General features: G+C 37.1%; 1 protein-coding gene across 1 annotated transcript in view; it reads left to right on the top strand.

Annotated features, from left to right (window-relative positions):
• The first annotated feature begins 11,506 nt into the window (after window positions 1–11,506).
• MANSC1 (MANSC domain containing 1) overlaps window positions 11,507–26,154 on the top strand; it is a 33,542-nt gene continuing 18,894 nt past the window's right edge. The window contains exons 1-2 of the mRNA XM_007503715.3: window positions 11,507–12,209; window positions 21,604–21,937. Of these exons, the coding sequence (XP_007503777.2) occupies window positions 21,715–21,937 (223 nt within the window). The 5' untranslated portion in view covers window positions 11,507–12,209; window positions 21,604–21,714. The remainder of the gene's footprint in view (window positions 12,210–21,603; window positions 21,938–26,154) is intronic.

Here is a 26,154-nt window from a genome sequence, read left to right as displayed (position 1 = left end):
AGCTTTGGTTGCTTACAGGTGAGTTGGTGTGAATACTCTAGAAATGATCCAGATCTAGATGTTACCAAATTTATCTGGTAAAATATGAGCTATCTGGCATAAATATTATTAATGGCTCTGAAGGTGAACCCAGTCTATCTGTCCTTAGTCAATACAAAAACCATAATTATTCCTTTCAGTAAGTAATTCCTATAGAATTTTATTTGAGGTTTTGCTAAAGCAATCAATATTTAACTTCCAAACTCTTTACTTTACTCAGGAGGATATTTCTAATTATTTTGATGAATCTGTGATTTTATTCTCTCTACCAGTATAAATCACAATCCTTCAATGCCTTATCCTATGTATTTTTCTCCACATTTTCCATTCAGAGCAGTGTGCCCTCCTCCTTTTCTTTCATTGTGTGAGTGTATCACTCCACCCTACTCATCTTTTGTCTCTCATTCTTACTATATGGCCAGTCCTTCTTTTTCTCCAGTCATATGTGTTCTTAATGATGTCTTTCAGCCCATTTCCCATGCACGTTATTATTGGTGACATATTACAACATATTTAAACTCACTGTCATATTTTTCCTATTACCTTTTGGATTAATTTTAATTCTTCTGACATCCTAATGATACACGGTACAGAGGCATAGAGCAGCCCTGGGAGAATGTTTGTGTTAAATGTTTAACCAAGGTGGCTGATTAACCAGAGGCAGTACCTACATTCCCATACACCTATTCCAGCCACAAACAAAAAATAGCACCAGACCTAATGATAATCAAGAAATCCAAAGAGAAACTACAATGAGTGACTTTATCATCCTACAACTTCAGAAACAGTCAACCAGAAGCCCATAGATAATAACAAAGGGGATCAGAAAGAAAAGCCAATGCCAGGATAGGTGAACAAGATGAAAAAAATCTCCCCACATGTCCAAGGGCAGGCCACAGACACCTGTAACCTATAAGTCTCTATCTGGAGCTGACAAGAGTAGAAGTCCCTTTGCCAGAAGACTTCTTCTCTCCTTAATAGAGTGCTCATGAGGTTCTGCTAGGTTCATTATATGATCCTGAAGCCAAATTCCTTCACTGTTTCTAATTTGTCCTCAGCTCCTGAAATAGGCACTGTTTTCAACTTGTGTGGTTCTGGGGACTCCACTAGGTTCTCCACGGAGAGTTCAAAATCTTCCAAATTTTTAAAGAAAGGTCATCCCCTGGTCAAAGATGGGAGGGCAGGAAAGGGTAAACAAAGACTCTCTTCTCCTTTTTTTTCCCAAAGGATTCTTTTGAATGGGCATGGATATTGATTTTTGTGGCTTTGTTTTGTAGCTTGCAATTTGGGGGATGCAATTGTCTCATTTAGAATCTTTTCTGATTCCCTAAGATTTTCTAAGTCAACCATAGTGTCATCAGCAAATGGGGAGAGTTTTATCTCCACTTTACCAATGTTTTTGATTTTAAATACTCTCTTGTCTTATTGTGATTGCTATTATTTCTGCATCTAAATCAAATAATAACAAAGAAAGTGGGTAAACTTGGAAAAGATTCTAATGCTGAGCTTGTTAACTTAAGGTATATACATTTCAGGAATACTCTGGGAACTTGGATGGGAAAACAAAATTGCATCTTTACATTTACTAATCTCTAACTGCAATACAACATTTCCTTCAAGTCTGAATATAGACAACAAATATTATTCTGAGAAGGGGTTCAGAGACTTCTGTAGGCTTTCAAAGGCTTCCATGACACACAAAAAGTAAAGAACCCCTGTTCTACCATATTTCTATCCCAAATGATGCTTTCTTTGGTTCTTTAATATGATTTTTAAAACCTAGCATATCAGTGGAAGTAATAAAAAAAATTAGGAATGGAGGGGGAACTTTCCATACTCTATAATCAAATAAAGGGGAAATTGTCTAAATCATTTCATCCTATTTAAAAGAAGAAAAAATAAATCAATGTAAAAGACTAGAGAAGGGAGACTTGGAGATAAAGGATCTCAGTGATTGAGTACTAGGTAAACATCAAAGCATGAGTTTCTTATGAAAGAACTCTCCATTTGATAAGAACTATTAGGGGAAAACTGGAAAATAGTGTGGAAGAAATTGGGTTTAGACCAACATTTTGTACATATTTCACAATAAATTCAAAGTGGTTATATGATCTGAATATTAAAAATCACAGAAAAAAATATTTTTTCTATCAAATATCTCTAACCAGGGTCTAATATCCAAGATACATAGATAACTAACATAAAATACTAAATTTCATTTGCTAGTACATAAATGCTCAGAAGATAAAAAACAAACAATTCTCAAAATAGGAATCCTAAAAATCATCTGTCACTAACAATGAGAGAAACACATTTTTAAAAAATTCTGAGGTTTTATCCCAGCAAATTGACTAAGGTGACAAAAGATGGGAAAAGTTGACAATGGAGGGGTAATGGGGAAATTGGCATAATATAAGTATTCTGGAAAGTAAATTGGAATTACACAAATAGAGTGGTTAAAACAGCCATATTTTTTGGCCCAGAGATTCCATTGCTAGGCAAATATCCAAGGAGACTCCATATATACTCAAATAATTGTTACAGCACTTTTTGTGGTGGCAAAGAACAAGTAGATGGTGATTGATTGAACTTTATGTGTGATGTTGGGCAGCTAGGTGGCACAATACATAGAGTGCTGAGCATGTAGTCAAGAAGACCTGAATTCAAATCCAACTTCATTTACTAGCTGTGTGATCCTGGGAAAGTTGTTTAACCTCTGTTTGCTTCAGTTTCTTCATTGGTAAAATGTAGGTAATAATAGCACCTATCTCCCAGGGTTGTTGGAAGGATCCACTGAAATGATCATTGTAAAACATTTAACATAGTGCCTGGCTCATAGTAAAGGCTATATAAATTTTAGATATCATGATTGTTACTATGATTTTTATTATATATTTATTTAATGGAATATTACTACAATAAACATAATGAATACAGTGAAGCCTGGAATGATTACATTAATTCATGCAAAGTAGAGTAGGCCAAGCAAGGAACACAATATATCCAAAGCCTATAGCAATTTAAATGGAAAGAACAACACAAAAGTGCTTAGAAATGAATGTTTTGAAATGACAAAATCAGAAGACTTTTCTTCTCTTTTCTAAAAGAAGGGATAACATGGAATGTTGCATTTAACATCAATTTTTTATGTATTGGTAAGATTTCTAGAATTTTTTTTATTTTGTTCCTCTTTTTCTTTTTTTGTGTGAGTAGAATAGGTATACAGGTTAAAAATCTGGTATGTAAACAAAAAACATCAATAATTTTTTTTTAATAGAAGAGAAAAGAAAACAAGAAAAATCCACTGATTATTTCCTGAAAGAATTCTTCAAAAGAAAAGTCTCAAGATATGATAACCAAAAAAACCCAGATCTTCCAGGTCAAAGAATATGTAAAAATATAGTCAGGCAGAAAGAAAGAGGTCAAGTTCTAAGGAATTTCAGTCTGAATTGCCCAAGACCTAGCAACTTTAACTATAGATCTTGGGATACAAAATTCTGAAAGGCACAAGGCATAGAGTAATAAACAAAACTAACTTACCCTGAAAAGATAAAAAATAACCTGACAGCTATCAGAGGATATATGAGAATGCATTTTACCCACCTTCTGAATGAGTAGTATTCAATCCAATCTCTAAAAAAAAAGCCATATACTTAATTTTTTTTCCCCATGGTTACATGATTCTTGTTATCTCCCTCCTTTCTTCCCTCCCCCCTCCCAGAGTTGACAAGCAATTTTACTTGGTTATACATATATTATCGCTATTTATATATTATTCATGAGCCATATACTTTTAAACATAGCCACCTTATGGATTTATTTTGTTTGTCAATGCTTATTTGATTCAATGGGTCCCCCACCACCACCCTTTTTAATTGGCCAGGAAGGACTTTAGGGGAAGGAATCTAACCATCCTAGTGTCAAAAATAAAAAAGAACCACCAAAACATTTCAAAAACCAAACAGAAAAGAATGGAAGAAATTTCAGAGAAGCACAGACAAACAGGTCAGTTTTGAAAATAACATGAAATGCTGAATTTATTCATATTTTTTAAAAGCAAGCTATATTGAATAGTTAGTTAGTAGTAGTCTCTCGGTGACCGAGAATGACTATTGTCTTTGTGCAGTTTCATCTACAGTGTACCTTCCTGTGGCTTTGGAGTCCAAAGGCTGAGGCGCAGAGTTTGTGGCATGTGGGGCATGGGACGCCAGTTGTTACAGGAGGTGCAGTTGTGGCCTGGTGTCGGCGTTCACGCGCAGCGGCAAGACGTTGACGTCGTTCATCTTCAAAGGTGGCGGCGGCATGGTGAATGTGGGTTTGTAGAACAGTAAGTAGCTTGAACTTATAATAATAAATAAATCAAGTAAGTAGCAGAACCTGAGTCTATACATTGTCTTCATAGACCTGACAAAGGCATTAGACACAGTGAACAGGGACGCATTGTGGGTGATCCTTAGCAAGCTCGGTTGCCCAGCAAAATTTGTCAAACTGATCCAGCTCTTTCATGTAGACATGACAGGGGAAGTCCTATGTGGTGGAGAGACTTCCGATCGCTTCAACATCTCCAATATATTGAATAGAGATTTGTGATTTCACATGTAATCCTCATATTCTAATATATATATATATATATATATATATATATATATAATATGTATATATATGTTTTTAAAAAAGAAATGGGTTTGTAGAACAGTAAGTAGCTTGGGAACATCAGTCTCTTTCTTGTGTCCTTTTATCTTTTTACCCTCTTTCTTTCAGGATTCTCAACTTGCTTCTAGAGATTTACTTATTATCCCTATGCAGATAATACCCCAATCTACATATCTAGATCTCATCTCTCTCTTAACTCCAGGTTCACACTTCCAACTGTCTGCTTTCCATTTTCACATGGATGTTTCATCAGCATCTCAATATTCAGAATTCATCATCTTTCTCCTTAATACTGTCCCCTCTCTAAATGTACTTATTTCTATTGATGGCTCCAATATAATCCATCTTTCTCACCCACATATTCATTCAGTTGCTCTGCCCTTTCAGTTCTATTTCCACAATTCTTACTTCTGCTTCCTTTTCAGTCATACAGATAAATATAAAGAAAAAAAAACCCCACATATGAATACTAGATCAGGCCCACACCACCTCTCACCTAGATGCAGTAGTAACTTCTAAACCGGTCTCTCCTCTCCTCTCTTCATTCCATACTCCACAAACCTGCCAAAATATTCTTCTTTAGGAACAGGATTAATCAAGTCATTTCCTGCTCAAAAATCTTAAGGAACTCCCTATTGATACTAAGATTAAAACAACAACAACAACAAAAACTCCTCGGCTTATATTTTAAGGCCTTCCACAACCTGACTTGTATCTGTTGTTCCAGTCTTATGTCATACTTCTCACTGTCTGGCTCACTGTATTTGCTATATTCTGGTCTTGAGCCCCAAGAGTCTGGTTAGGCTACATGTAATTAGTGATTTAAAACACAAGTATACTCCTGAGTCTTGGATACCTGAACTGGGATAGGCTAAATGCACAAACCCACTTAGGGCAATGGTAGGGATGAAGATCTTATATTAAAAACTCTTTGAACTTGACAATTTTTATTTTTCATAAAATTTATTGTTGTTATTGACTTGGGTTCATCTGGATAGGAGAGAGATCTGAAAATCCAAACCTATATATTCTTGCTGGATGTATGTTTATGTATCTTTGTTGGGTGTTTATTTCTACATTTAGCAAAAGGTTGCTGTTTTTTATTTTGTTTTTTTTATTTGCCTCCTTGATTCAAATGCTTCAGGTTGAGAACTTATATTTGAGATCAACCTGTACCTATCCCAAGATATTCTCCTTCATGCAAGTACAAGATCTAATATTGTTGGCATTCTTTCATGGACATTTGCTTCTCTTATATGAATTTTTTAAACATCATCAATTTGGAAAATTTGAGTTTTGCTAATAGTACATCTTGGCAGATTTTCTCCAATAACTTACTCTAATAATTCTCATTTATTAAATGTCTACTATGTACTAGGAACTATGTAACATGTTGGAGATAAAAGCATATATCTTGAAACAATCTCTATTTGCAAGAAGCTTACATTCTAAAAGGAAAGACAACAAATACCCACATGATTATCTATAGATTAAATATGAAGAGAAAAAACACAAATAAATACAAAATAGTTAGATACAAGGAAATGTAGGAGAGAGGATATTAGCTGTTGAGGTTGTCAGGAAAGGCTTCATTCATGGAGAAAGTAGTGCTTGAGCTGGGTCTTGAAGGACAAGAAGAATTCACTGAGGTCAGGAGGGAACACAAAGGTCCAGAGACAGGAGTAGAAGTGTCTCCAATCACCATCAGCAACAACAATCATTTATTAAGTGCTTTCTCTGTTGATTATTTACTGTTTATATTGTATGTAGCATATTTGTACATAATTACTTGAATTTTCTCTACCTTGTTAGATTGAGTACTTTGAAATCAGAGACTTTTACCTCTCTTTGTGTCCCCAGTGCTTAGCACAGTGCATGACACATAGTAGGTGCTTAATAAATGTCTTTTGAGACCTTCATGAACTGATGCAGAGTGAAATTGCAGAACCAGAAAAACATTGCACACAGTAACAACAATATTGTGGGATGATCAACTGTGAAAGACTTAGCTACTCTCAGCAATACAACGATCCAAGACAATTCTGAGGGACTTATGACAAAGAATGCTATCCACGTCCAGAGAAAGAACTGTTAGAGTCGGAATGCAGATGAAAACTACAATTTTTCAATGATTTATTTCGGTTTATGTTTTGTGGTTTTAGTTTTATAAGATTACTCTTTTACAAAAATGAAAAATATGGAAATATGTTTTGCACAATTATACATATATAACCCAGAGCAAATCACCTGCTAACACTGGGAGGGGGAATGGAAGGGAAGGAGGGACACGAGTTCAATCCTATAATTTGGGAAAATTTATGTGGACATTTGTTATTACATGTAGTTGATAAAAAATTTTAATTAAAAAAAATTTTAATAAATGTTGATACTTGCTTACTGTCTATAATACCTGTAAAACTGGCTTGTGAGTACCCATTCTCATGAGGATGAAGTAAAAGAGCCTTTGTCACATTAATGCCAAGTTTAATATTCTTTTGAGTTGTTCCTTGCAGTGTAAGTTCTAACATGAGTTTATTAGATTTACCAGTACTTTATCTATTTTGTTTGTTTTTTCAAAGTACAAACTCCTGTTCTTATTTATTAGTTCAATAGTTCTTTTACTTTCAATTTTATTGATTTCTCCTTTAACTTTTAGGATTTCCAATTTAGTTTTTATCTGTGGATTTTTAGTTTGTTGTTTTTTTCTAATTTTTTAAGTTGCAAGACCAATTCATTGATCTCCTCCCTCTCAATTTTGTTGATATAGACATTCAGAGATATACATTTTCTCCAGAGTACTGCTTTGGCTGTATCCCATGGATTTTGATATGTTGCCCTCATTGTCATTCTCTTCAATGAAGTCAGTAATTGTTTCTATGATATCTATCCAATCTATATTTTTCTTTTGGACTTTGCATGTGCTTGCTTTGCTTTCACTGTCCCCTTCTCTGTCTGTACCTTGCTCTTTGTCTCCATAAAAATTCTTTAGAATTAGGTGCTTTTTTGGTCATCTGTTCATTTTTCCTACATAATTATAGGTAGGCTCTGTTTTCTGGAAGGTACCCTCTTAAACTTCAGTCCTTCCTTAATGCTATTCTCAGTTTATTTTCTAGATTTTTGTTGGTTTCAGTTCTTTGAAGATGGTGTGATGGCCTAAGGGTTGAGAGCTCTAAGAGTTCCCTCCCCCTGATGATTCAATGAACTCTTGAGATCCTGATAGCTCAAAGACTTCCCTTGGACTTAGTTGTAAGCTTTTGGTCTTACTTTCATCTTGATCAGGTCAGGAACTACTTAAATTGTAGTCTGAGGCTTAGGTGTAAGTTTTTGGTCTTACTGTATGCTTGTTCTAATTAGGCACACCCTTGATTGCCCTGTCCTAGAACTCTGTCCTGAGCTTTAGGCAAAAAGATCCAGGGCTCCCCTTAGTACTATCAGCTACTCCAAAGTATGATCTATGTCCTCATCCTAAGCTAAAACTGGGACTCCTGGCTTCTCTCTGGGACCACAGAGATCACAATTTGGAGATCAGCCCATTTTTGCACAGACAGCCCTGGGCTGGGACTCTGGACTTCTCCACAGGTTTTAAATGTCAAAGGGTATGAGTTGGCTTGCAGGATCTCAGGATCTGAATGTTGGCTTGATCTTAGGTTCAGAACCTGAGACAGCAGATGTGGGGTGGAGATGTATGGTTTGCTCTTCACTCCTTGCTATAGTCTTGATGACTCTACTCCCCTCTCACCCCAGTGCCCCAGATGTTCTCTGCCTACCTTTTGGGTTTTTCTTTTCTTGAAAGTTGTTTTACTCTGTCTCCTTGTTGGTTCTTTCACTCCTGTATTTGTATTGATTGGAGAGGATTCTCATGGTGACTCAGAGATTCTCTGTTCTGCTCCACCAACTTTAACATGAGTATGATTAAAAAGAAGAGAAGAAAACTAAATGAAATCTCTTGAATGCAGTAGAAACATCTATGAAATCTCTACAAGTAAGTTGGAACCAAAGAAGCAATCTATTAGAAAGGAAACCTATCCTAAGATGGCCAAAGAGAAGAGGTTTTTTTTTTGTTTTGTTTTGTTTTCTTAAGATAATACAGTCAAATAGGACATTTGAGACCCAAAATTTCTGGATATTGAGAATGGGCTACTTAAATGCTAAAAGATTTGATGTTGGTTTGTGTTGATATTCATTTTTGTATTGCTTTGGTCTTTTGTTTTACTGTATTTTATGAGTTCTTTTTCTTAATTTTTTTAGACATTATGTCAAGAAACTCACTATGAATTGGGACCAAAAATTATGTCCCACTAAATTTTTTCTTCTTTTTTTGGCCATTGGGCAAATAGCCCTTTCAATGTTTCCTGAAGAGTCCATGGTTTCCCTTTGTCTGATCTGAGCCCCATCCTGATGTACATTCCAGAAGATTGAAAGTATATTCCTTGTGCTGGGTAGAAATTTCTCACATTAACTAATCCTAAAAGTTTCCCCTCTCCCTTTTCTTGAAACACTTTATAAGCCTGGACCTTCCTCCAATCTCTTTGGGAAAAGAGGTTGGGTCTATCTAACCCTCCCCACATATGTGTGTTTTTTAATTCTCTCGGTGAAAATAAATATCTGTTAAATTTTTTAAAATGTCTTTCTGTATTAACTGAAGATTCAATCAATAAACATTTATCAAGAACCTACTATGTGACAATCATTCTGCTACATGCTGGGGGAGCACAGCCACATAAATACTCTGCCCTCAAAGAGTTCACATTCTAATGGAAGAGACAGCATAAAAACACCTGTGTAAATAGTACAGATATAGTATAAATGGCAAACTTAGAGGAAAGGGCTCTTGCAATGGAAGGTTTGAACTGTCTTGAAGGGAATTAAGGAAAACAGGCTGTGGAGATGCAGAGGAAGAGCATTCCTGGGTTGGGGGGGCAACCATCAAAAAGGCACAGTAAGAAGGGTGGCATTGTCACTTTGTAAGATTAGTTTGGCAACTGAGTGGAGAGATGGAGTGGAATAGAGAAGACATTTGAGGCAGGAAGACCAAGCAGAAGCCTTTTGCAATAATACAGTCTTTGGATTATGCAGGTCTACACCAGAATGAAAGGAGAGAAGATGAATAGGGGAAATTTGAAGGTAAACTAGAGAAGAATTGGCAAATATGTGCAAGTGAAAGGGAAGAGTGAAGATGGCACTGAGGTTGCTAGCTTGGTTACCAGGAGGGTTGGAATGCCCTCAACAGTAATACTAAAGTTGAAAAAAGAAGAGAACTGGGGGAAAGGATGATCTGCATTGGAAGAAAATTTTTAATTAGATGAACTTTACAGCAGGAGATCTAATATTCTCTCTTCCAAATTCCCTGGTAACTATTTTGTATTTATTTGTGATTTTTTTCTTTTCACATTTATTCTATAGATAATTATATAGGTATTCATTGTCTTTCTTGTTAGAATGTAAGCAAAGTGATTGGGATAAAGGGAATGTGGCAGGAAGTAACAATATTCCCATTCCCTCTCCAGAACCAGTATGTCAGGGGAATGTGAGTGCTGAAGAGTATACCTATTGATGATGCAGTTTCATCAGGTGGGAAATGGGTCTTATTGAAAGCTAGTAGATGAAAGAACTATGAGAAAAAGAGGTTAAGGACTTTGTTTACTATGCAACAGGGTTTCCAGGCTATGGTAGGAGGAGTGGATTGGACTAAGATATTTTGCAGACGGATTAATAAGGAAGGGGATGAGAGAATAGGAGTAGGGGACTAAAAATAATTTGCTTTTACACATCTTTTTGTTGTTCAGTGGTTTCAGTCACATTTGTCTTCTTTGTGACCCCCATTTGTGGTTTTCTTGACAAAAAAAAAAACAACTTAGTTTGTCATTTCCTTCTCCTCCTCATTTTATACACAAGGAACTGAGACAAACAGAGGTAAATGACTTGCCCAGAGTCACAAAGTAAGGGTCTGAATCCAGAAGATAAGTCTTCCTTACTCCAAGCCTGATGTTCTATCCATCTCTACCTAGCTACCCCTCTTATGTGTCCAGCCAATAATACAGAATTGGGTTAGAAATAAGTAATGGAAATGTGTTTGCTATAAGGTAGAGAAGTAAGCAGCAGATGAATAATAAATCAAGTTCCTAAGAAATTAAAAAAAGGAGTCTAAGAGTAAGAGCTATGGTGAACCAAGTTGGAAAACATCCTTTCCAAGAGATCTCCAGAAAAATCTTGTCATTGCTCCAAGCCTTCCACATTCAATATTTAGTTATGCCACTCATAGTCATGATGAGATCTTTGCTGAGTCCTTCGGTAAGTAACCTGCTAGCAAAGTTCCAGGTGAACTAGCCTCTCCTCCAACTGAGCATTCTGCCTTCTATCTCTGCAATTGCCCAGACCTGGGATTTACTCTCCAGATGTTTCCAACATTCAGGATCTTTATTTTAATTGCAGTGCCACCTCCTGTCTGTGAAGAAGGGCAGAGAGAATTCTGGTCCTTTGGGGGCATATGAATGAGTGTGGAGCATTGTATATACTGTCAGTGGTTTGATGCGTTGTTTAGTTTTGCTAAACTGCTTTTCCTCCCTGTTTTGTTCTCTGTTACAAAGGATAGGTTGGCTGAGCAGAATTGGAGAGAGATATTCAGAAATAAGGATGATGTAAAAACAAATAAATAAATAAAACTAATTTTTTAAAATGAAATAGTTGGAGTACAAGATTTCTAAAATCTCTTCCATCTCTAAATCCTAAATCCATGATTGGGAGAGGGAAACTGGAGGAGTGGAATTATATAATCACATTAAAAAAAAAAAAGACTTTTCATTGCTTCCAGATTGGCTGGAAATCACTGGAACTCAAACCTTCAGCACCAGCTGGGAGGTGAAAGGGACAGAAGGGAAATTACACTTGCTGTCGCAGGAGCCTGAGGCTGAACAAAAGGGAAATCCGACATCCCGCCCATTCTCTGAATACCACCTTTCTGCCTCCATGATTCCAGGACGGTGATTAACAGCCCGCAGTCTCCGGGAGGGGGCGGGGGGGCGGTGGTGGTACCTAAACATCTGTCTTGGCTCTCGCCCAACATCTCCCCATCTTCTCCGGGCTCCCGAGTAACAGATGTAAGGCAAGTGACCCTTTTCGCGAGGACTCTAAGGGCTGAGTTCAGGCTGCCGGACCAAGTTCTAGAGTCAGCTTCGGGGCGGGTAGGTAGGAGGGGGCTAGATTTTGCAGAGAAGCAGCTCCGGGTTGCAGGGCTAATCTTCCAGTTTTCGCCCTTCCCCCATGCAAACTTTCGACGGTTGTGACGGAAGCAGGAACTTACTAACCGCAGAATCCTCCCAGAGCAATTACGTAGGATACAGGACCCCCCACCCTCTTCTCACCCCACTGACCCCAGACTTTGCAGACAATCTTCCGCAGGGAAATGCTTTGGGGACTTTGCCACTCTTCTCAGTGACCGTGGGTATCCCTGCAACTAAGTTCTTCCTGCCCCGGACTGCGGGCAGCACCAGCCTTTTCTCTGGAATCCTTGAGCAAAGGTAATCGCGTTTCCATTCCTCCGCTTTATAAAACCGCGCCTGCCCCCACCCTACCTTCCAATTCCCCATGACACCCCTGGGATCTGTGAAAGAAGAACCGCTCTCCTCTTATACTTCCTTCCTAGAACAGGTACTCTCATTTCCAGGGGATCTACCACCCCCCTCTGTTAATTATTGATATTCTCAAGTTTTCATGTGGGGTCAGATGAAGGTGTTGTAAGTGCTTGTGTGGAGGGGCAGATTGCGAGTTTGTTCTAGATGGGGTCTGTTTGCCCCCAGAGGGCAGAACTGGGAGTGGAAGTTGTTCAAAGGTTGATTCCTGCTCCATGTAAGGAAAAAAAAAAACTTCTAAAAATTAAATGTCAGATAGAGGCTTGGAAGATGTGAATTCCCAATCACTGGCAGGCTGCCAGCAGAAGTTGGAGATCACTTGTTGGGGATGTTGTAGGGAGGATTCTGGCTCCAATCTTGATTTGTACTAGAAAGTCTCTGATGTCCTTCCAATTCTGAGATGCTGGGATCTGCAGGCTACTCCAGTGAGCAACTTCAGGAGCAGCAGGAGGAGGGCCAGGATCAGGGGTCAAACCCTATTATCTGGAAGAGACACCTGATCCAATGTCCAGAATAGAATGGTTGTGACCTTCTTAAGGTCATACAGGTTGCAGCCTGTCAATGTGCATTTATTAAGCACCTGCTGTGTGCTAGTCTCTGTGCTATGCAATGGGGATGTAAAGAAAAGTAAAAGAGAGTTCCTACTCTCAAGGAGCCCCCCAGTCTCATGGGGGAAGCAACATGCAAATAAAGATAGCCAATTAAAATACACCTAGGATAGACTGGAGCTAAGTCAGGAGAAGGAAGGTAGAAGAATTAAGGGGGATAGGATATGTTTCTTGTAGAAGGTGGGCTTTAAAGAAGTGAGAAGATGGAGAGGAGAGAAAGAATTCCAGGTATGGGGATAATCATGAAAATTGGATGGAGTCTGGAAATAGGATGACTTGTTTGAGATCCAACAAAGAGGCCAGTGTCCCTGAACTGATCAGCATGGTTGGATGGGAGGAATAAGATCTAAGGAGACTGCAAAGGTAGGAGACTGTCAGCCTGTGAAGGACTTCAAATGCCACTTTTATATTTTACTCTATGGGTAATGGAGAAGCACTGGAATTTACTGATAGAGGGAAGGGTAACATGGTGAGACTCATGCTTTAGGAAGATCAGTTTGACAGCTAAGAGGAAGAATGATTAATGTGTAGAGAGGCAATGCCGGAGACCAACCAACAGGCTATTGCAGTAGTCTAGGCATGAGATGATGAGGGCCTGCCCCAGGACAGAAGGACATACATCAGAGGACAGAAGGAGACATACATCTAGCAAAGAAAATGGACCCACTTATAAAAAGAGTAAGGCCCATAGTGTGGCTAGAAGGGAGGAAAAATAGGCATCTCTAGCCTCTTCTTCCACTGCCTTTCTCCAAAGGAAACTTTCATTCTTTCCAGGAAGGGAAGCAGGAGGCTGAGACTGAAGGTCATTCCACACTCCTCAGAGCGAAGTGAATACCAGACAAAAATTATATCTATTTACTCCCTTAAATATTGTTTTTCTAGGGAATATAATCAGGTCCTATCTGCCTTCTGATCATGTTGTCATTTTGGGGAGAAGAAGGGCCCCAAGCTCTATATCCAAAGTTTGGTCCTTTTCCTACCTAATACTAGTTCCATAATGAACATTCACAGTGAATAGCATAGAAGCCCATTTATACAAATTGTAGTAAAACAAAATCAGAGACAGTGTACGTAGGAGAATATATACCAGGTGATGAGTAAAGGAATTCTTCCACTGGGAACAAGATAACTCAACTCAGTCAAGAGAAAGAATAATGGTTCTTCCTCAAGGGGAAAATTCCCTAAAGTCTCTAGTGTAGCAAGCTGGGAATAAGGATATAATGGAGACTGCTACCTCCTTTTACATCTTCCCAGAGTTCTTTTCCTTAAGCAACCTGAAGTGGGGTTGGTTTCTTCCATCTACTCTTTTAAGACCAGAAATGCCTGAAGTGACTGGACTCTCAAAGAAGGCTTGAAGCTTGACCAGTCGCCAAAGGGCCTGGCTACTTGAAGAGTCCTAAAGAGGGACTAGTAAAAGCTGAAGTTCTTTGCCTCTCATCAACTCTACTCTCCCTGCCCCCCCCCCCCTCCCACACATACAGGGCAGGGCATTCATTTCTATCAATAAGGGGAGTCCCATACATATGGACCTAGAGACAGAGGATACATTCAGAAGAGATGTTATGAAAAAAAATTCAACCATACTTGGCAACAGATTTGATATGGGAAAGTGGGGGAAGAATATGAGAGAGAATGAAGAATTGAGTATGACATTTGCCTAGGATTTAAACCCGGTTCCTCTAAATTCACTCCATTTTGCATTCCGCTTCCTTCCTTCAGGGATTTTTCTTAAACATTATAGTGTTTCATTGGTGCCTGTCTTTTCCCCAATAAGCTATACAAGGAGATACATAAAGAGACTTTCTGGCTCCTCTTGGTGCCTTGTCATCAAAGAGTAAAAAGGCTAAATGAGGGCCTGAGGTTAACAGGAAAATTTTAATAACCATGTTTTTTTTTCCTTATCTAATTTTTAGCCTACTCTATACATATAGAAGCTAATAACTGGGTTATTGTCTATAAAATGCTTATTAAAAACATTTTTATATACCATGAATTCTTATACTGTGGGTCCAGTCATACATCTCACACCCTATTATATTGTAGTGCATAATGCATTCAAACTTAAATAGCCAAACATTTATTAAGCACATTTTGCACAAGATCCCGTTTACAATCCAATGGGAAAGAGAACAAATACACCAATATCTATGAACTACTACAACCTTCCTTTTGGCTTGATTTTTTTTTAGACACCTACCTTCCCTCTTAGAATCAAAACTGTGTAATGGTTCCAAGAAAGAAGAGTGTTAAGGGCTAGGCAATGGGGGTTATGTGACTTTTGGCTTGAGTTTTAACCTGCTAGTAAAAGGCGAAGATTATTTGGAAGAAAAAATAACTAACCTATTCTAAGGTATAAATAAAGATTCTTAGACCTTTTGTGACTATAATTCTGATGGAGATATCAAAGAGGAAGATATTAAGGAAGACACTATGGTAGTCAGATTATCAATCTGATTTGAATCCTTATTCTGTTGCCTATATGACCTTGGACTAGTTACCTAACCTCTTAAGGTTTCAATTTCCTGAAATGGAAAATGGATCTCTAAGGTCCCATTCCAAGAGAAACTCTATGATCTGTGAAGAGGACATAGAAATCAGAGCTTGGGGCACCCAAAACTGGTGATTTTTCCCCTACCCCAAAGCTTTCTTCAGGTCAGTTCCTACCTCTTAGTTCACTAATGCTTGCTTTATGATAAAATAATAACCAAGTATTATCACTGGCAAAAAGGAAAGAAAGGAGACAAAAAAAAGGTTCAGACCCCTGTTAGAAAGAGGGGAATAAGTTAATATAATATTCTTATATCATAAGAAAAATTAATAATTTCCTCCAAGAAATTATCAACATACTAAAACTTTTGAGATGCAACCAAAGAATTCCTTAAGGAGAAAATCCATCTCCTGTTATAAGTTAGCACAAGGAATATGTAGCATAGTCTTGATAAAGGAGAATGGCCAAAATGAAAACTTTACCTCCTCATCTCTAGAATGCAATCATCATCATCATCATCGTCATCATCGTCATCATCATCATCTCTCTTATATAGCACTTGCTATATGCCAAGTAGTATGCTTTTTAGCACTTGAATAAAGACAGATATTCTAATCTTCTCTCTCCTCTGGTGAGGTGGTAGTAGACACCAGAAAGAAGAGCTCCCCAAAATCAGAGTAAATAAATATCTTTTCTAATGCCTTTCTGCAGTGTCTTTGTTTGGTTTAAGTATTAGTGAGATGTTACTATGTATTATGAGAGGCAGTATAGCATAAAGAATAGAAAGTCAACCTTGGCAGTCAAAAAGATATGCATTCAAGCTACCCAATCATAGAATAACATACTTATCTCTCAGTGCCCCCAGGCTACTTCCCTTACAGAAGTTATAGCAAGTTGCCAGTTTATAAGGGTAAAGGAAGTTTTCCCACTGGAAGTTCTCCCTCTCTTAAAAAAAAAAAATATATATATATATATATACATATATGTATATATATATTTACCAATTACATGTAATAACAATTTTCCACATAAGTTTTCTGAAGACATGTGATCCAAATTGTCTCCATCCTTCACTTCCCACCCCCTTCCTGGAGATGGTAAACAATTTGTTTTACATTATACATATTTCCATATTGTTCATCTTTGTAAGAGAATAATCATATAAAGCCAAATCCCCGAAATAAAAATCCAAATGAACTAAAGTAAAAAAAAATAGTATGCTTTAATCTGCATTCTGAATGCAATAGTTCTTATTTTGGATGTGGATGTGACAAAGATATTTCCCCTGCCCTCCCCCCTTTGGGAATTCCTTTGTGGTATATTCAATTTCTTTTTTGAGGTTGGGTTATTTAAATTCTTTCTCTTTTGTTTTATAAATCTAGGTATTTTACATTTAAAAAAATATTCATTCTTTTGCATTATTAGCTTTATTAGTATATTATTACAAAATAATTTCTAATAATTTTCTTTCTTTCCTTTTCACTTGTCATTTTTTTATTTTTAAACTGGTAACTTGGTTTTCTTCTTTTTAAAACTAAATCAGCTAGCAATTTATTGAAGCTTAGTAGCTTCTAGTTTGATTTGCTAATTCAATATTTTCACTTTCTTAATTTTATCTCTTCTTATAGTTTCAGAATTTATAGTTTTATATTTAATTGAGCTTCTTAATTTGTTGATTTGTTTAGTTTTTAAAGTTACAAACCCAATTCATTGATGAGATGGATTTTCTCCTTAAGGAATTCTTTGGTTGCATCTCAAAAGTTTTAGTATGTTGATAATTTCTTGGATGAAATTATTAATTTTTCTTATGATATATTATTTGACCTACCATCACATTTTAATCTTTTCTCCAAGTGCCCTTTATTATTATTTTCATTTTGGTCAGTAATGTAAAAATTAAATTAATTTCTCTACTAAAAGTATTATATTTTTAGAGGTTTATTAAAGATTATTAGAAATCAAGCATAAAGAAAATATAAAATAAGAAAGCACATGCCTAGGGCACATAGCCCATTCATAGCCTCTTACATCTCACCTGTGTGTGCTTAGAAGCAGAAGAAGAGAGAGAGAGAGACCAAGTAGGCAGTACAGTTGGTTTAAATACAAATTCTGATCTCGCACTCAGGTGAGGTCTCAGGTGAGATTATAGGGCATTCTGGGAAGTGCCAAGGACTTCTGAGGATTGAAGTTTGGGGTTCAAATCTCCATTTTTACAGTAAATGATTTATTCAATATCTTTGTTTTTCTGCATCTATTTATGAGGTTTTTATGCCCAAGGTTAGTTTTTTAAATGTGTCATATAGAACATGTATGTGTGTGTTCATATTACTTTGTTTTTAATTCCATAATCACTAGAGATCTATTTACCAAATCTATTTTTTTCTGAAATTCTATTCAAGTTCTTAATTCCTTTCATGTTTATCTTTTTGTTAGATTTGTTAAGGCATACTGAGATAGCCAACTATTTTAGTTTTGCTGTCTATTTCTCCCGGTAATGTAATTAATTATTTTCCTTTAAGTGTTCAGATGTTGTGCCATTCAGTGCACATATGGTATCATTGTTGTTCAGTTGTCCAGCTGTGTCAGAGTTGTTGTGACCTCATATAGGATATTCTTGACAAAGATGTTAGAATGGTTTGCCATTTTCTTCTCCAGTGGCTTAAGGTAAACAGAGGTTAGGTGACTTGCCCAGGGTCATACAGCTAGTGTCTGAGGCCAGCCAAGTTTGAATGCAGATCTTTCTGACTTTCTGATGCCATCACTTTATCCAGTGAGCCACCTACCTGGCTTCCTTCTGTGTGTGTAAAGTATTTATTTATATTATTTCATTATCTATGGTGCCTTCATGTATAATGTAGTTTTCTGGCTAATCTTTAAAAAAAAAAAAACCTTAGCAGCTTTTTACTACTACTTTGTCTGAGATCATGATGGTCACATCTGCTCTTTCGAATTTGCCTAAGGCATAAATTCTGTCCCTCATTTTAATTGTATGAATCTTTATATTTCCTGTATATGTCTTACTAACAACATCTCAGTGGAGTCAGTTTTCTAATCCATTCTCTTTCCCTCAGTTTTATGGGTGTGTTCATCTCATTCAAGTTCACATTTATAACTACTTATTACGAATATTTGCTGCCATCGCATTCTCTTTTACTTTACTCTCTTTGTTTCTCACTCCATTCTTTACAATGAAGAAGGTGGTAAAAGAAGAGGAATGCAATGGACACTAGTGATCTCTGATTGAAGTGGTCTGCTCCTACTCCTCTGACCTTCCTTTCTTCTTAGTCAAAACTATTGTGAAAGACTCTTGTACCTTTTCTAATTTTAATCCTCCCTTTGAAGTTGAAGTTTGTTTTCCTGTGACTCTTCCCTCCCTCCCTCCCTCTGCCTTCGCTCTCTTGTTGAGGGCAAGCCCTTTCTGGTTCTGTCCCCTCTATAGTCTGGTTGTCTCTGATGCTACGCTACCATAATTCCAGAGGAGGTGACTGTGATCAGATCTGGCTATCTGTTGCAATTCCTGTCTTTTGACAGCTCAATACAGATATTTGACCCAAGCCCTTCTCTATATCCTTCTCCTTGCATAATTTCCAATTGGAAGTTGTTTTCATCCTCAACAAGTCCTACTTGGATGTTGATCTCAGACCTCCTATGAGGCCCTGGACAGTATGCCTAGTTAAGTTGGCATTTTCTCCTAAAATACTCCTAAGGCTGAGGCTCTAACTCCTAGGGCAGTGACGTGTAAAGCCTGGATCTGCCTCACCCTGCATCTCCAACTTCCTAGGACTGAGGCCTCATTAGTTTTAAGCTCTAGTTACTGGAGCTCCCACTGACTTCCTTCTCTCTTGGAGTAGTGCCAGGATCAGGACATTTCAGGCCCTGTGAGATTGGGCTAGATAGATTCTGATCCCCTGAAAGTTTCTTACATAGAGTGCCTGCAGGTTTCCTGACACTTACCAAAACTGTCTTCTGCCTCTTTTATGCAACCTTTGGTCATCTTGTGAGGGTCCTGGACTGGATAGAGGGGTTTACTTTTTTTTCTTCCTAGTCTTTTTGATCATTGATATTTCTGGTGCCCTTTGTTGGAGTACATGTGGCTGGGCTCCTCTGTTACCATAGTAACCAAAAGTTCTCTTAATAATCATATGTTGCATCCTGCTCATTCCCACCATTGAATTGCCCTCTATGTGATATTAATGTCCTATCTTGAATTCATTGTTTCATAGCCTTGAAGCCATGAAGAAACACTGGTAGAATGTTGATATTCAAAAGATGGACCTTATAGACCAACATCTCATACCATATATCAGGATAAAGTCAAAATGGATATTTTATCTAGAAATCAAAGGTGACACCATAAACATATTAGGGGAAGATGAAAAAGTTTACCTTTTAGAATTGTGGAGATGGGAAGAATTTATGATTTCAATACAACATAGAGAGCATTACAAAAAATGAAATGGATAATTTTGATTACAATAAATTAATTATATGTACAAAACCAATACAATCAAGATTAGAAGGGAACAACAAATTGGGGGAGGGATTTTATAGCAGGTTTCTTTGAGAAAGGCCTAATATCTCAAATATATAGAGAACTGACTCAAATTTCAAAGAATACAGAATATTCCACATTTCAGTGGAAAAAATGGTCAAAGGATATGAAGAGAGCATTCTCATAGTAAAAAAAATTAAATGATCTGTAGTCATGTGAAAAAATGCTCTAAATCAAAGAACTCTGAGACATGACTGAAAATGGTTAGAGGGAATGTGGGAAAATTGGGACACTAATACACTGTTGACAGAACTGAGAATTGATATAACCAAATGGAACCATATTCGAAGAGCTATAAAATTATGTATACCTTTTGACTCAGCAATACCACTACTAGTCTGTATCCCAAAGAGATCAGAGATAAGGGAGAAGGATCTACCTGTACCAAAATATTGTTAGCTGCTCTTTTTATAGGGTCAAAGCTTAGAACCTGGGAGGATATCCCTCAATTGGGAAATGGCTGAACAAGATGTGGTATGTGGTTGTATTGGAACACTATAGTGCCATAAGAAATGATGGAGAGGATCAGTTCAGAAAAACCTGGAAAGACTTATGTGAGCTGATGCAAAGTGAAATGAGCAGAACCAGGAAAACAATATATAGACAAATAGAAATATATTGTACAATGACCATATGTGAAAGACTAAATTATTATCAGCAAAACATGTTTCCATTTTATCCACAAGGGAGCCATGTCAAAAAAAAAAATGCTATCCCCAGCTAAAAAAGAAACTGTTGGAGTCTGACTACAGATCAAAACATACCATCTTCCATTTTATTTTTTTGTGTATTTTTTATTATATGTGTGATATGTGTGTTCTGTCAAGGCATGAACAAGATGGAAATATATATTGCATGAAAGCACTGGTATCATGTATATCGGACTATTTACCATTACCACATTGGGGAGAAGAAGAAGGGATGGAGGGAGAAAATCTGAAATCGAAAATGTCAAAATTTGTTTCTACATGTAACTGACAACATAAAAAAAAAGACAAACCTGAATTTCCAGGAGAATCTTGGGGTCATTAAATTTCCAATTTTTTGAAGGTAATCCACCCCTTTCTTCTTTCTTAATTTGTGATTTTTACTGATTCCAAATATACATGAAACCAGAAGAAGAGGGGGTTTGCATGTCAGTAGGGTCAAACTCAAATAAGAAATGGATCCCTGTTACTCCATATTGACTTAGAAAATTACAAATTAACATTATTATATTATATCTTGAATTTATTTTGTTAAACATTTCTCAACTATGTTTTAATCTGATTAGGACAGCACTTGAGAGTTTTGTAGAGGCATGCAGCCTCAGCCAAGGGTTGGACCCTTCTACTTTACAATGATGAAATGCTAGATCTAAAACAAGAATAATATCATCTTCTTGTGGTAAACCTCTGTTAGGTTTTATGATTAGTTTTTTGTTTCAAATACATTTCTCACCAGCTAATAATCAAAATAGATGAACTTACTATTTTGTGTGTTTTATATTCTATATTTATATACTTTCTGTATCATATATTATTATGACCACTAATAAACTGATAATTTTATCAGGTCTTAATTAAATGGAATTTTTCTTAGCTATATAAGCTGAAGGAAGCCCTTTCTTATTCTTTTTTTTTACATTTATTCCAGAACAACAGAGTTTGATGAGTTCTATTGCATGGAAATTACTTCTGAAGCAATAAAAGAAATAGAGAGAATCACTTTTGAATTTTGAAAACTGAGCCCTTGTTAAAATCATAAATGTCCTTCAGAGTAAAGTTGGGCCTGACTTATGCTTTTGCAATGATTTGTGCTCTGATGCCAGCACAATCAATCAGTCTGAGTTGCCCTACTGAGAACCTGGAAGATGTGGTGATTGACATCCAGTCATCTCTTGCTAATGGAATTAGAGGCATCGAGCCCATACATACAAAAACTCAAGAAGACTGTATTAATTCTGGCTGTCTGACCAAAAACATAACAGGTAAAAAAGGTTTTCTTTGTTTTTGTTTCTTTTTTCCCCTTGGGTTTTGTCTCTACCATATATTGTTTGATATAAATAAATATTTGGAATGATGAGAACTAAATTCTCTATTACCCTGGATGGGCAATTTTCAATAGAGAATTTTTAAGCAGTTCATTGGATCACAAAGAAAAGTCTAATGTGATACAAAAAACAAAATTCAGAACAGTATCCTCAACTGGGGAAAAAATATCTCTGAGTTTCAAGTTTAAAAAGAAGAGGCATTATTTCTTAAGGAGGTACTTGATGAAGTAATAATACAAAGCAAAGTCAATAACACCTTTACTACAACTATTTAAATCAAAATAAAGCCAAAGGTTATGGAACTTTAGAGAGACTTAGAAGACAAAAGGAAAAAAAAAACATTTAAAAAATATCCTTGTGGTGTCCCAAGTTGTACAATGTGCACAATGTGGACTAGTGATCCTAGCAATTTAAGATTTGGAGAAGTCTCAATTTACTTACCAAAAACAGAAGAGATTTGCAGAATTTTCAATCTGTTGAGAAGGAAATAAGATTATTATCTTGCATTTGTTTGAATGAGGAATGGGGAGATGTAGAATCATGTGAAATAAGACAATAAACCTCATGTTTGTTAAGGGAGGGTTGAGCACTAAGCAATGACTGATAAGTGGAAACCTGACTGCCTATGTAATATCCCACATATTCGTTCTGTAAACATTTAGTCAATTCAAGATGTATTTATATATGTATACTTTGTAGAAAACACAGGTTAAAAAGTCTAAAATGTAGCAACCTCTACTATGGAGTTGCATTTTGCTGGGGTGTAAAGGAGGGGTATCCAAAGAGATAAAAAGCAACCTGAGGAAAAGAGGTAAATCCACTCCAGTACCACAGTAACAATTAGGGGTGTCACAGAAGGCTTTGCATAGAGGAGCTAGCTTAATGGTAGGGATGAGGTTGCGGTGCATTTAAGACACTGCGGACAGTTTAAACAAGGGCTTGGAGAATGGAGGTGGAATATTGAGTTTGGTGTAAAAAGCTGGCAGATTAGTTTGGCTGAACTCTAGGATACAAAAAACAGAGATATAAAGTTGGAAAGTTAAATGGTAGAAATGCAGGTGGAAGAGCTTCTATTTTATCTTAATGATGATAGGGAGTCACTAGAGTAGAGAAATAACATGGTCAGGGTAAGAACCGATGAACAAATTCTTGGTCTCTCCACCTTTTCCTCCAGTCTGGTTGGAAATATTACAGCAAAGCAAATGACCAGAAGATGGCAATGACCAGATTATCCCCACCTGTTCTTCCAGCCTTTGTAGATGGGACCAGAGTGAGTGGTATTATATTTAAGGTCCAGCCAGCACAGGGCACTTTATGGAATTCAGGAGGTGAGGAAGAGAAATGAGTGGAGAATGATTCAAAGTTACAGGTTTGAGTGGGGGTAGGACTTTTATTTCAATTGAGATAATTTCTCATTAAGGGGAAAGGGAGGCTTCCCTTGGCATTTGTTTGGTCCAGGAAACCTGAGTGTTAATTATTGGTTTGGCTTCTTTGCCCTTTTATGAAGCATAAAAACTCCAGCCTATGGATAATTGGGGCTCCAGAGATTTTAGTAGAATTACCAGTGATTGGGATGTTCTCAAAAGAAATAGGAAAGTTTTGACATGTTGGGTTTGAGAGGTTGATAGAACAAACAGGTGGAGATGTGCAGCAGGCAATAGGTGACACAATTTCACAAGCATGAAATTTAAGAGACAGATTAGGGAATAAAATTTTGGAATAATTTGTGTAGAAATAATAATGAATGAAATCCATGGGAGCTGATAAGACAGCTTAGAGAAGAAGAGAACTCTGGACAAAGCCTGGGGGAGGTCCTCTGTAGAACATTTATAGAATGCCATGAACAAGGTGAGAAAGTTTAAATGCAATATGAACTTCAGGGAGTGCCCATATGTACAAGATCCCAGATTCTCACTATGAGGAATGAGATGTTTTATTGTGTATTCCTTAGAACCATCAATGTTTGCTTTTTCAACCATTCAGGCTGGTTTCCATTCATAGATAATTAAATTTACATTATTTATAGTCATTGTATATATTCTTTGTTTGGTTGAATATATTTCAATTTGTTTCAGTTCTTGAAAAATCTTTCCATGTTACCTCCATATATAGTAACACAGTTTGTTCAGTCACTTGCCATTCATTAAGTACTCACTTTGTTTACAATTTTTTGTAGCCACAAGTGAATAAAGCATATTAGCATAATCCCATATCATAAATCAATTAAGATAGGTTAGTGTAAGAAGAATAACCAAATATAGAAGATCATTAAGAATCAGTACAAAGGGCGGCAGCTGGTGGCTCAGTGGTTTGAGAGTCAGGCCCAGAGACGGGACGTCCTAGATTCAAATCTGGCCTCAGACACTTCATAGGTATGTGACCCTGGGCAAGTCACTTAACCCCCATTTCCTAGCCCTTACCACTCTTCTGGCTTAGAACCAATACATAGTATTGATTCTAAGATAGAAGGTAAGGGTTTAAAAAAAAAAGAATCAGTACAAAGAAAAAATATTTCATAAGAACAGAGTACACACAAATTATAGCCATATAAAAGGACCGAGAGTGAATAGATGAGCAAAGTTGATGGAGATAGCGGAAATTACTTATGATTATGAACATTTTATGTGTTGAAATTAGTTACAAAGGTTAAGTTTTGAGGAGGCGGAGTCAAGATGGTGGCATAGAGGCAGAGAAAGTTCAGACCTCTGAAAACCCTTCCTTACCAATTACAAACTAAACACTCCTAGGGGACTGAAAATTAAACCTAACAACAAGACAGAGCCAAGGGACCCTCCTGCTGGACTCAACTTAAAAGATACGCCCCAGAAAAGCCTGAATTCAAGAAAACTCACATTTAAGGGGAGGAAGAAGGAAGGTCCCAGGACCCCTTCCCCACTTAGAGCTCTAAGCCTCCAATGGTAGCTGGAACCTCTGATCGGGCAAGGGTGCTGATCTGGAGGGAGTACCTTGTGGGCAAAGCTGTGCCAGGCTCAGAGCATCGAACACAGGTGATGGGGAAGCAGCTGGAGAAGAAGCTCAAAGCAGACACAGCCCTAGTTGCAGCAACTGAGACACTCTATATTGCCCCACCCCCCAGGTTTTGGCCTCAGGGCACATCCAGCTCAAAGGCACTGGACTTAATCCCATCAAAGCCTTCAGGGGGCAGGGAAGCTCAAGCTCCAACACCCTTTCCCCACAGACTGCACTGAGAGATTTGCTGACTAAGCTCCAAGGCTGAAGGCTGACAGAAAAGCCCAAAACCACAGATCCAACAAAAAAAAAATGAAAGGAGCAAAAGAGCAGGCAACTTCAGGGAGTAAAAAAGAGGGTAAATATACAGGCAATGAACAAAGAGCAAATGAAACAGAGAAGGATGAGGGAACACCAAGCAAAAAAACAGAAACCCTAGCAAATTGGATACAGGCTTTGGAAGAACTCAAAATAATTCAAAACACAATTAAGAGAGACTCAAGACAAGTGGGAGAAGAACTTAAAAAATAAGATAGGCCATCTGGAAACAGGAAACAATGTCTTGAAAGCGAAAATTAATCAGCTTGAAAATGAGGCAAAGGAGATGAAAGATGAGGCAGAAAAGATGAAAGATGATCTCCAAAGAAAATCAGACCAGAAGGAGAAGGATGACGAAAAAGCCAGGGATTAAATCCAGTCTTTAAAAACCAGAATACAACAACTTGAAGCAAGCGACTTCACAAGGCGGCAGGACACTATAAAACAAAAACAAAAGAATGAAAAAAATGAGGAAAATATGAAGCACCTCATTCACAAAACAGAAGATTTAGAATATTGTTCCAGGAGAGACAACTTAAGAATCATTTGTCTATCAGAAGACCATGACAAAAGAAAAAGCCTGGACATCATATTACAGAAAATTATCCAAGAAAACAGCCCTGATATTCTAGAACAAGAGGGAAAAGTGGAGATTAAAAGAATCCACAGATCACCTCCTGTACTTAATCCCCAACTGACAACACCCAGGAATGTTATAGCCAAATTCAAGAACTATTAGACCAAGGAAAAAATATTACAAGCTGCTAAGAAGTCATTCATATACCATGGAACCACAGTGAAGATAACACAGGATCTGGCTGTATCTACACCGAAGAACCGAAAGGCATGGAATATGATATTCTGGA

The sequence above is a fragment of the Monodelphis domestica genome, chromosome 5, assembly GCF_027887165.1.
Source record: "Monodelphis domestica isolate mMonDom1 chromosome 5, mMonDom1.pri, whole genome shotgun sequence".
Lineage (NCBI taxonomy): Eukaryota > Metazoa > Chordata > Mammalia > Didelphimorphia > Didelphidae > Monodelphis > Monodelphis domestica.
Note: the sequence above shows the minus strand (reverse complement) of the source record. Positions and strands in the feature narration are given on the sequence as shown.